The sequence below is a fragment of the Colletotrichum gloeosporioides genome, assembly GCF_011800055.1.
Source record: "Colletotrichum gloeosporioides strain Lc1 chromosome Unknown consensus_36, whole genome shotgun sequence".
Classification (NCBI taxonomy): Eukaryota; Fungi; Ascomycota; class Sordariomycetes; order Glomerellales; family Glomerellaceae; genus Colletotrichum; species Colletotrichum gloeosporioides.
This window is the reverse complement of record NW_025544681.1, coordinates 84416-96577: the sequence shown is the minus strand read 5'-3', so window position 1 is coordinate 96577 and position 12162 is coordinate 84416. Positions and strand designations below refer to the sequence as shown.

Below are 12162 nucleotides of genomic sequence, written 5' to 3'. Positions count from 1 at the left end.
ACCCGCTGGCGAGGCCTAGATCTTTCTCTTGGTGTCGTACTGCAACAGAATGCGTGTGTCACACTGCAAGCTCATGACGTTGAATTGAAGCATGGCCCCCCAATAAAGACGTGGTGTCACAAGGCTGAGACGTCATTTCAACGAACAACATATGCACCATGTATGCAAAGCCGCCCTGTTTGAGGGGTTGGTCTGGGGAAGCATGGCTCGTGGGGGACCGCAACCTGAAGTGGGACTTTTCCAGCACACCCAGAAGCGCCGTTGATCCCCCACATCGTGACATGCCTCTTTCTTGAGCCTCAAATGTGACACGGCGCTCTGCACTCTTCCAAGGGCCGTTCGTCCAACCCCGGGCATCCCATGTCATACGATATTTCAATGACTTGTAGACTCGAGTTTCCGTGCCCCGTTCCCAGTTTCAGGATGACAGATATCCTGTCATGTCCCCCGAGCAAGCGAATAACAAAAATATAATTAATAATCGCGAAGATTTGACCAACCATCCCATCTCGGCGTTCACATGAAATCGTATCGGGCGACCTGCGTCGCGGGGAAACCGGCTGATGCAGCCGCCAGCCATCTGAGGTGAGATCGACGCGACGCTGTCATAAGCTCGACGGTCCAGACCTTTTGGAAAAAAAGACCTGAACTCAATGGGCGCAGCTCTGCTGATTACACCGCCCAATGTTGTGGTGGTGGTAATGGAGAGCCCCTGGACTGGCACGGCGCGACCCCTTGTGGTTGGTGGTTTCGTCATCGAAAGCTCGCCCGTCTGACAAGGACAATGGCAAGGAAAGGCGAGTAAGGTTTATCTCGCAGCAGCAGAAAAACATGAGCGGGCGAGGCTGGAGGCATAATGACTTCCTGTTTCAGCGGTCGAGCTTCCGTTTGCTGATTTACAGTTTCTTTGGCGTATCGAAACGCGTGGCCCTGCCCGTTCGTTTCTCTTGTCGATACGAGGTCAAATCCATGGAGCCCTTGATTTTCTTTGGATTTGGATTTCAATTTTTTTCAATGTTTCCATTTTCTCGGGTACTACGAATCGGAAGGACGGGAACCCTTATGTGTCGCACTGCAGCCGTTCCCGACCTTGTAGAGGGGACATTCGGCCCTTCGAGATGGTTTTGACCTGTCCACCTCAACCTCGTACCTCATGTTAATGGACAGGGGGTTCGGTCGGGTCGGGTGTGTCTAACATCAAAAATAAAAAAATAAAAAAAATAAACGGGTACACGGCATGAGACGAACCGAGTTCGTGGCGTTTCCCAGCGCGAGAAAGGCGGAGGTGGCTTGCAAGCCAAGTCACGGCGTGTCGTTACATGTCTGGCGATGGGCGCGGCGCCCGAGTCATACGTATTGTCAAATGCTTGACCATATTACAACTTTAAACGTTGGGCGGTGGCTTGATGACTCTTGCGTGCGCCGCTGGCGAGAACTGGCCCAATTGAATGTACGACATCACTCGTGGACGAGGATAGATCATGATACAAAGTGTTACATGGCAAAATAGTCCTGGGGCACGGTCCGGAGCGCCGAAGCTCAGCGCGAACTGTTGGTGTATCGTAGATGTATGTGTATGTTTGTCAATGACATCCACATCCGCCACCAGCTGAGCACACGAAATCAAACATTGTCTCACGGGGAATCTGGAGGGGGTTCGCGTTCATTCTCATTTTTTGGAAAAAAATATCTTGTTCTGCGTCCCTAATGCAGAACATCAGGGTTGGCGCATGAAACCGTACGCCTAGATGTCTTAGATTTCATGTCATATCGCCGAGCTTTGCCGGCGGTCGTGTAAGCCCAGGCGTGGCATGTAGAGAGTTCTGATAATACGGAGCCGTCCGTGTAAATGCGAAGAGTTGCAGCAAGAAGATCACCCACCGCCTGGCAATAGTATACTGCGTTCGTAGCATGCGCCGCGAAATGGTATTACAATGTCTTTGAGCACAACCGCTTCTCCCTTCCCTCTTTCATCGCTACGATGTTCAGAAAGACAGAAAGAAAGGTACGAGGTCGTCATTACTCGGGGGTTGTATCACAACCCTCAGCTTTCGTCGACAAAACACCCCTGTCACAAATGTCACAGCAAAGAAACCAGCAGCAACTCACCCGCACCCCTCCACCGCTTAGAGGCGGCCGCGGCCGAGTATGCCGTGCGACTCGGGCGGCTGATGCCAAGTAACGTGTCAGTAGACGAGGCTCGCCCCGAAGTGGTAACTGGGCATTGGCTGGAAATGCTGTGCTTCTCTTCCTTTCTGGTAGTGGTGGTGGTGGTGGTAGACGGGGAGGTCAGACGACAGATACTGAGTACCCAACGACCAACTCGAGATGGAGCAGTTACTCCAACTGTTGACCTCCATCGGAGATGCTAGCATCATCTTACTGCTTCCAGACTTTGCTTCCGGTGACAGTCATGCGGAGAAGCGGAGAGGTGCCATATCTCTGATCACATCGCTATTGTTTCTTCTTCTTCTTTGCCGTGTTGGAACGGTTGGTCGATTGCCTTAGCCCGGGGGGTTAGGAGTGCCAAATGTCGGTATAACATGCCGCCTTAAACCTTGATAGGGACCAACCACCCCCGAACCAGCCATTCCGACCGGACTGCCAAGAATGGGCTTCTTGTCGAGAATTGAGATATGTGACGGCGGAGAAATGGGGTTCAGGGGGAATCGACAAATGACATGTAAGGAAGCGGTACCCGGAACAAATGACGGCAGAGGCCCGGTTGGAAGGATTCGAGAAAGGTACGGTTGCAACGGAGGCGCCTGTTACATCGTGAGATTTTCGAACCGAGTCTGTGTTTGGCGTGCTGTGCTACTACCCGCGGGGGGCATTCCGACGGGAAACTCAGTTCTGACGAAGCGATATTACGGTGCTTACAAGCTGACCTTTCTTCTGCTCCTCCCCCCAGTCACAGGATCGCCCTTTCGCAGGGCGGGAGGAGGGGAGGAGATGATCTTCGAACGTCGTCGCACACGCACACGCATCGTGTACCGGCAAAAGTTAGCTTACACGCACGCGCAGAGCGGACCGCGCTTGCGATTGCTCTAGTTTTGCCTGATTCATGGGCTTTTCTGGCGGTAGATGGATCTCAAATCTCGGTCCCTCTCGCGCTCTTTCTTTTCCCCCAGGGTACCACAAGCCTCGCACTCGAGCAAAACTGATGCGGCCAAGATAGACGTTGAACAAGCAGGGATTCTTGGAGGCACACACTCTCGGGGAGCACGACAGTCCAGTCACGAAATCCCACGAGACCCTGCAGGAGATGGCTTGGACGCAGTGCTTATCCTTCCTATCCCTTCCCGCGCCTCGCGGTAAGCACGCCCGTTTAGCAGGTTGAGATGGATGGGACGGGACGGGATGGAAGTCATGGTGCAAGAAAGCCGTGCAAGCAAATCATGCCAGATGTTGTACGTACATACATACCCAAGAGACGCGACAGGAGGAAAAAAGAAACGACGGATATAACAAAAAGCCACCGCGTGGAACCCCCGATGTATCTCCCGCCCGCATCGAGCTAGAGCTGCCCAAGAAAAGGTCCCGCGGTACGGTGTACCGGGAGGCTGCCGGGGGTTGCGTTCGTCGGGTGGCATTCCATCAACCTGCATACATGCAGCATGTATACATGGCTGCCGGGGATAGTAGCGGTGAAGGGGTCGGTGTATTACAGGTTTAAAATTTTCGGGCTGGGGTGCGAGAAAATGGATCCCCCGCCTTCTTATCGCAGACCGTGAACTTACACGGTCAGCGAGCGCGAAATTCAGTTGGACTCCTGGTATTGAGGCCTTCTTCTCCCGCCCTTGAGGCAATGATGGGACGTTCATTGGAAGTAGTGTGTGCTGGATGTGACTGACACTGCAAAGTAGGACATGGGCCTCGGAACCGATCCAAAGAAGCATTGGCTCGGTGTCTTGTGACCCCGTCCGTTTGCCATGGATTTTTGGTACCTGAAAGGAGGTGAAGCTGAGATCCGGCCGAATGGGAATACACCACATGTACGCCACTTGGGAATCCTCATCCGCCTCGATGCATCTGGGATAGTCAGATAGCTGAGAGACATGATGTTTTGCTTCCTTTTTTTTTTTTTTTGTGACGCCCAGCCTGCGCGTGCCGCCCGAAGCAATGCAATAGAAGGAAGTTTAATTCTTGATTTTCTTTCCTTCTTCCGTCGGGCATGTACAATCGCATCGGTGAGCTGGGCAGGGCTGTCGGCGACCTGACCGACAAGTGGACTTCCACATGAGGTGTTTCCGACACAGCGAAAAGGACGCAGCCCAAGCAACGCACTCGCGCCTTGCTCCGCGTTCTTGCATTACCCCCAAGTTTTCCTCACCTCTCAAATCCCGGATGAGGAGAATACGTGAGCGTTCCCGACACGTTCCCAGCAGGCGGGATTCCAGACCCCCGGTCCCCGGCATGTCGGTGGGTGGGGCACGAGCATGGCCATGCTGCTTGAGTATAGGCAATGTGACCGGTTGATCTGCCCGCTTGGTAGGGTGTTACAACATCGGGCTCGGTTACGGGAGGCTGGGTTGGTTGGTCAAGATTCGTGCCGTCCTCGCTGCCATCCAATCCGCGATGAGCGTCTGAACCGTTGTTGCATGCGAGGGGCCCGGGACTGACAGCGGCAGCTCGAGATGAAGCGAACGACATGCTCGTCTACTTCGGCGAGGCACATGTTCAGACCGGAATCTTCCTTCTCGGAAGGGATTGACGCTGCGGGAGGGCCCGTTTCTCATGAGTCGTTGATGAGTGCTGCCCCGTGAGTATATTTTGATTAGCTCCATGCGCGGTGCGGTCATGCCCCTCCGGGAACGGGCCGGAGGATGTCGGCGCGGCGAGTTGGACTCTTTTTGATGGGGACGTCGTGTTTCCGAGAGTAGCATCGCCGCCTGTCGCAACCACGGCGAGGGGCGGGGCCACGCTGCAGTGACATGCGCAGCGAACGACGAGTGTTGGTCTGGAACCCATGCTTCACCCGTGCATGGCAAAGTCTGGGAGCTGCATGGGAAGCGTGTGAACAGTACTTTCGATGAAATTGCGGTGGACGCTGCTGAGGGTTAGATTCTCCTGGCGGGGGGGGAAAAAAAAAAAAAAGGACCGCAGGCGGTCGGATCGATGAAGAGCTTTTTCAAAATCGATGACGGAGAGGACGCAGAAGCCAGTCTCCTCTTTCCACCCTCCTGTTCCACTTTGGTGGGATCCAAGGCGACATGTGAGCTGTCACCTGTCGATGAGAGACAGCTCCGATGACAGGCCCATGGCTCGCTCGGTGGTCGCAGTAGGCTTGAGCTGACGCAAAGATGGCAGAAGCTGAGAGAAGCCGCGAGCGGGAACGGGGCAAATCTTTGTCATCTGCATTGCGTGTTCCGTGAATCGCCGCGAGTTGTGAGAGTTAAGATGGAAAGCAGAGTCTCGACTGCGTCGATCTCTGCTGAGGCGAAGTTGAAGCTGAAGTCGAAGTATGTATGCGGACGACGCAGTCTAGCCCGATGATCCATCCCCAACTGCCGGAAGAAGTTGTAGCAAAGCTCGATAGTTCGGACGAGATGGAGTTGGCAGGTCTTGACACCAATGAGGTTCAATTGAGGCTCGGTGGGTGGTTGCATTACTTTGGGTCCAGCGGAGGGAAGACCGGCCGTGGCCGACTTTGAGGAACACTGAAACCACCTTTTTGTTCGTGCGAGTAAGCCAAGAGTGGGGTCGAGGTGCCTGCCGATGGCGTGGTGATGGTCGTCGCAAGTTCTAACCCCACGTGCCCACCGCCTGCCTAAACAAGACACCCCTGCATAACTCAGCCTTGCGCGAACTTGCGAGAGCTGCTAAGCTTCCATGCCCCGAAAAGTCAGCCTTGCCACTAGAATCACCATCTAGCCTGCTGAAGGAGACCCAATTCGTGCAGACACTCAGTTGAGGAGAAGGCAAAGTAATTCTCAAGGTACGAACTCCATTCAGGGCGAGCTCTGTCCAAAGCGAAGACTGTTCTACCACCTACTAACAACGGCGCCTTCAGAGTCGCAAAGAGCATTCTAACTTCGTCTGTCGCCGTTGTCTTGTGGACCGACGGCGCCTCCCCAACGATTCGTGTGTCCTTGCGATAGGACAATTTGAGGTCAAAGGTCTCGCGAAGCATCAACTGCTTCGACGACATCAGTGAAGCCTTTCAGGCGCGTCCCTCGAGACCACTTTACACACACCAATTCTCAGACCATCGCCATGTCGGGCGCATCCTCAACCCCGGTCAAGGTCCCCCCTTCGGCCGCAAACCACTCAGCAGCAACTCTCGACCCCGAGCTCCGATCGCAAATCAACACATTATTACTCAAGGAGGGTCATGTCACGAAGTAAGCCTCTGCCTGTCCGACGTGTTCTCTTGCACAGCACTAACGCTTATGTCTCTCCCCTCAGAATCCAAGAGCACCTACTCCACAGCCTCAACGCGAACCAAGCAAACTGGCCAACCCTCATCCAAAACCATGCGCTCAACCTCCTGCGCAACGGCGAGGTCACGACCTTCCCAGCCCTCCTCCGCCGCGTCCTCGACGACGTCCGACAGGACACCCTCAACCCCCCGGGCCCGTCGACCGCGTCTCCGTCAACATCCAAGACTAACGGCACAACGGACAAGGACAAGAAGACTAACGGCGCGTCCTCCACTCCGACACCCGCCGCTGGCACGGCAGCGTCCGCTTCGGACCCCAACAACCCGCCCAGCCTTGCCATCCCGGCCGCTGTCGTCGAGGAAGCTATCAAGGTGACACGCGATAGTCTAGAGGCAGTATGCGAGATCGATAACGCGGGCGGGAGCTAGAGGACGCGAAGCGATGAAGAGCAAGCGGCGATACGGGCGGCGCGCGAAAAGAGTAGCGGGAGTGAAGCTTCCAAGAAATAATGAAATGAACGACCTACCATGGTGTTATGGGCGGCCGTGCTACAGGAGACGAGACCAGGCCGACTTTGAGCGAAAGACTCGGTTATTTAACGAAAAGCCTTTCATATCAACTTCAAGTCGATGCTGGGGGGCGGCATCGCATACGTGTATAAAATTGGATTCGGATAGTTCATTGGGGTTCGACTTCTACCTTACGAGGAGGTAGGAGCGCATACGATATCAAGTTTTTAGACAGCCAGCCAAGCAATGATCAACCGTAGGCTGAAATAGCTTTTATTCAGACTATACCTTGCGAATTCGTCGTCTGAGCTTTTTACCGCCATGTGGTTTCCCAATTGCATGGCTTGTTCCAACTGGACTGTATCACGCTTTACTACACTACACACATCGGTAACGCGAGAGTCTGTGGTCCACGCGTAATTTATCAACTTTGTATGAGACTACCTGTCTACCAACTCCATCCGCCTCCAGATCTCCACCTTCGTTGGATTTCTGTGACCCGGTTCATCATCTGGTCATTCGATGATGTAGATGTATCGGAGAGCGCAATAAAAAACTAAAATACAAGGCCGGCCAGCATTAAGTGGCAATCTATCCTAGCCCACCCTTTAGTCATAGAGGTCATCATCGTTACCAGCATCGCCGAAGTTGTTGGCAGCCTGGTTGGCAGCCGCATCACCCTCGGGGAACTTGAAGTACGCGCCAGGGCCAGCGTTCTTCATCTGCTGGGCGAAAGCCTCGTACCGGCGGATCTCAACGTCGCTGACAGAGCGACGAGCCATCTGCATAGCCTCCTCGAAGTGACGCTTGGTAAGCTCGGGAACGGGGTCCTCCTCGTCCTCATCCATGGCCTCCTCGCCAGCAGCCTCGCGGGCCTTGGTCTTCTGGATGTCGGCGGTGATAGCCTCCTTGATGGCAAGCTTGACAGCACGCTGGGTGATGAAGCCCAAATCAGCACCGGAGAAGCCGTGGGTCTTGGAGGCGATGAAGTCGAGGTCGACATCGCCGGCGACAGGGGTCTTGCGAAGCTGGGCCTTCAGGATACCGGCACGGGCGGGCTGGTCGGGCAGAGGGACGTAAATAAGGGAGTCCAAACGGCCGGGACGGCATAGAGCAGGGTCAAGCTGCTCAGGTCTGTTGGTAGCACCAATGACGAAGACGTTCTTCTTCGAGGTCATACCATCCATCTCTGTGAGGAAGTTAGCAAACAATTCAGTCACACTAAATATTTGTTTTCAGCACTTACCAGTCAGAAGCTGGTTGACGACACGGTCGGAAGCACCGCCAGCGTCACCAACGGATCCGCCACGAGCCTTGGCAATGGAATCCAACTCATCGAGGAAGACGATGCAGGGCGCAGCGGCACGGGCCTTGTCGAAGATGTCGCGGATGTTGCTCTCAGACTCACCGAACCACATGCTGAGAAGCTCGGGTCCCTTGACGGAGATGAAGTTGGCAGCGCACTCGTTGGCGACGGCCTTGGCCAACATCGTCTTACCAGTACCGGGGGGTCCGTAGAACAGGACACCACGAGACGGGGAGAGACCGAACTTGAGGAACTTCTCGGGGTGGTCGACAGGGTACTGAACGCTCTCCTGCAACTCGGCCTTGACGGTCTCGAGACCACCAATGTCCTCCCAGCGAACGTTGGGAACCTCGACAACAGCGACCTCGCGCAGGGCAGAGGGGTTGGAGACGCCGAGGGCGAAGCGGAAGTTCTCCATGGTAACACCGAGAGAGTCAAGGACCTCGGCGTCGATGGTGTCCTCGTCGAGATCGATGAGGTCCATCTTCTCACGAATCTGCTGCATGGCGGCCTCAGAGCAGAGGGCAGCAACATCAGAACCGACGTAACCGTGGGTCTCGGCGGCAATCTGCTCCAGGTCGACATCGTCGCCGAGCTTCATATTCTTGGTGTGAATCTGAAGAATCTCGAGACGGCCAGTAGGGTCGGGGATGCCAATGTCGACCTCACGGTCGAAACGGCCGAAACGACGCAGAGCGGGATCGATAGAGTTGGGACGGTTGGTGGCAGCCATAACGACAACGTTGGAGCGAGCCTTCATGCCGTCCATGAGGGTGAGCAGCTGAGAAACGACACGACGCTCGACCTCACCGTTGGTCTTCTCGCGCTTGGGCGCGATGGAGTCGATTTCGTCGATGAAGATGATAGCGGGAGAATTCTTCTCGGCCTCCTCGAACGCCTTGCGAAGGTTGGACTCGGACTCACCGGCCATCTTGGACATGATCTCGGGACCGTTGATCAGGAAGAAGAAAGCACCAGTCTCGTTGGCAACAGCTCTCGCCATCAGAGTCTTACCGGTACCAGGGGGTCCGTAGAGAAGCACACCGCGGGGAGGCTTAATACCGATAGACTTGAAGAGCTGAGGATGGCGCAGGGGAAGTTCGACCATCTCACGGATCTGGGCCATCTGCTTTCTGCAACCACCAATGTCGTCGTAGCCGACCTCGTTCAGGTTGTTCTCCTCCTCATCGCGCTGGATGGGCTCGCCCTCGCAGTGAATAACCGTATCCTGGGCCACAATGCCGTATTCGGGGGGGTCGACCTCGACGACCTTGAACTCTACTTGCCTCATACCACCACGGACGATGAAGAGATCGCCCTGGCGGACTGGTCTGTAGGCCTCGCGGAAGTAGGGGGCGAGGAAAACGTCGAAGAGGGATCCGGTAATACCCTCGACAGTGTCAGCGATGGGCAGGACGGCAATGCGCTTGGCCTGTGAAAGAGTCAGTATTTCGCTCCAATGCGACGGTGTGTACAAGTAGGACGTACATATTTGATGTCAGGGCAAGGGTGGATCGTAATCATGTCACCGTGCTTCACGCGCAGGTTGTGGCGAACGACACGGTTGATGCGGGCACTGCCGTCATCGAGCTCATCGTCAGCGAGGACGATGAGAACGGTGTCCTTCCTCTTCTTGCCGCGCACAAGCACGGTGTCACCACGGAAGAGCTGGAGAGCCTCCATGGTGTTCTCGGACAGAGCGATGATGGAGTTGTCATCGTTCACAGCATCGGTAACCCTGCTCCACAGTCAGTGCTCTGAACGTTACCCCACGCCACCAAGAGCTCACGTACATCAACTGGTTGGGCTTCTTCTTCTTCTTCAGAATAGCGGTCGCGGTATCATCTTGCTGTTTTTGGTAGTCAGTATCGCCGCAGCTTGCGGAATGGATCGTAGGTAGCTGGGAGGCGGGGAGACAAACATCCTTGACCTCGGCACCGGAGGCATCCCTGGTGATCATAGTCAGCATCGTTCCTTCCGAGTTCGAGTATGCCACCGAGGCAGAGAAAACCAGATTCTACTCACATAAGGTTGACCTTCTTGTGCTCGGCGGGCTGTTCCGACGGAGGAGCCATCGTGACGGTTTGTGTGTTTGACGGATTCGGATCGTATGCGGCTGTTGAGGTGAAGGTGGGAAGGTGGGATCGTCAGCGGTGTGGGGGAGGAGCTGTCAATACGTGTGTTGTCCGCAAATGGGTTCAACACAGGAAGGAAGGGACTGATGGGAATGGTTTATATCCCCTTGCGTGTGTGGTAATGGAGAAAGGGTAGTCGTGGATCACGGAGATAAAGGTGGGAGGTAGATGGAAGCTTTGGTTTCGGAGAACCAGGTGCACGTAAAGGCCAGCAGCAGAGGTGACGGGAGGCGGCAATCGCTAGGAAGTGGTCCCTGGCGACCAATGAAATCATAGAGTGGGGCGGATTAAGTGGTCTCCGGTGGCTTCGGCGGCTTAGATAATGGAGGTATCCAGGTTCTGTATCTGGCCCAAGCTCTATGATTCAGGTGTCGTCAGGGCAGTGGAAAGTGTTGGAAGCTTCCACTCTTGCTTGGTTGCTGACCTTGAGGGACCCGTAGGCAGACAGGCACTCACGCACTCAGGTGTCCAAGCACAGCAGACACCACGGCCACGACGCCAGCCTGCAGCCTAGGCAGGTAGATACATGCCAATCATGCCTACCCATCCGGCATGGATGCCCCACATCGACTCTCTGCTTTCCCGTACCTTGCGCTTATCGTCTTTTTGCATTAGTGAGCTTTATCGATATGGCAATTTGCACACCTTTGCCTCACCGAGATCACATCAGCTTCGAAGGGTCCCTCCAACATAGTAACCCTCTGGGCGTCATGCCTAAGTCGCCTCTGCTCCAAAACCTCAGACTTTTCGTTCCTTACCTTGATACTACGGCATAGTTTTAGCGCGGCGACGAAGAAAGAGAGCAGAATGCGGACAGAAGTAGCGAGCGACTTCTTTGTTTATTCTGCGACAAATCGACCAAAGGAGCGGCGGATCCGACAAGACGCCGCAGTCTCATCCCAGCTCAGACGAAGAAAAAAATTTCAAGCCATACACCTTCACCAGCAACTTAATGGAGGCGACTGTTGGTTGATGCGTGCGGCGGCAAACGAGCGACAACCGGCTTATTGCCTGCTGCAAACAAAACGGACCATTACACCCACCATACCTGTTCCAGCCCCAGAACGAACGGGTCCCCCCTGGAGGCGAGTCATCGCCGGTTGCTCACTCCCCGAAATTCCTGAGCAACCACACCCATCGCCGCCGTCGCTGCCCCAATTTAAACAGACAACTTACGATCGTTTATTCTCTTCGGTGGGCTAGCTGCAGGCCACGTCGCCACTTTTTGCCGCCAGCCTAGGTATCTCGGGGCTGTTGGCGCAGAAGCGTGGTCGAATGCCGGAAGAGCGTCGCATGCCGAGTGCATGGTCGGCGTACGGTTGATGTGGGTATCCAGCAGTCCGATCCCGAAAATGCCCACTCCGGGGCGGGGGCCGCCGGCGGCAATCCGCTCCGCGTTATTGACGGTCTGCAGGAACGATTCCTGCAGCCAGGTGTTGGTCGGGCAATTGTTGCTGCGGCGGGCTAGGCTGTGGTCGTGGCTGGACGTATCCGTCTGTCTATTTGTCATTGTCAGCACCGTATGTTTGTGGCATACTCCTGTGGTGGGAGCTCTTGGATAAGAAGTCGTACTTACCCGTGAGACTGCGCGGCATCGGAGCCCACCTCGACCACGTCAGACCTGAAGCTCATCTGAAGTTGGCTGGCCGCCGGTCTCGTGACTTGGCGGGCCGGTCCGAGATGCTTTTCGACAACCGTGGCGGCTACGGTCGTTCGTCTGTTCGTTGTTCTAGAAGAATGCGACTACTAATGGCTGCAGGTGATGTGTGCGTGGAAGCGTTTGGGAAAGACTGGTAAAGAGCTATGCTCGCGCTTGAGCCTACAAGAAA

At 55.1% G+C, this 12162-nt stretch overlaps 3 protein-coding genes across 3 annotated transcripts; 1 reads left to right on the top strand and 2 right to left on the bottom strand.

The window, feature by feature from the left end:
* Nucleotides 1-6216: 6216 nt before the first annotated feature.
* On the top strand, nucleotides 6217-6811 carry GCG54_00005951 (uncharacterized protein; the record flags this gene model as incomplete). Its single annotated transcript, XM_045405966.1, has 2 exons — nucleotides 6217-6344; nucleotides 6409-6811. The coding sequence occupies 2 exons, from the start codon at nucleotides 6217-6219 to the stop codon at nucleotides 6809-6811; spliced, it is 531 nt and encodes a 176-aa protein (XP_045265349.1).
* Nucleotides 6812-7500: 689 nt separating this feature from the next.
* Nucleotides 7501-10273, bottom strand: GCG54_00005950 (Cell division control protein 48; the record flags this gene model as incomplete). Its single annotated transcript, XM_045405965.1, has 5 exons — nucleotides 7501-8081; nucleotides 8139-9630; nucleotides 9687-9936; nucleotides 9992-10147; nucleotides 10224-10273. The coding sequence occupies 5 exons, from the start codon at nucleotides 10271-10273 to the stop codon at nucleotides 7501-7503; spliced, it is 2529 nt and encodes an 842-aa protein (XP_045265348.1).
* Nucleotides 10274-11492: 1219 nt separating this feature from the next.
* Nucleotides 11493-11965, bottom strand: GCG54_00005949 (uncharacterized protein; the record flags this gene model as incomplete). The annotated part of the gene is made up of 2 exons (XM_045405964.1): nucleotides 11493-11832; nucleotides 11910-11965. 2 exons carry the CDS (start codon nucleotides 11963-11965, stop codon nucleotides 11493-11495), a joined length of 396 nt encoding a protein of 131 aa, XP_045265347.1.
* Between the last annotated feature and the right edge of the window lie 197 nt (nucleotides 11966-12162).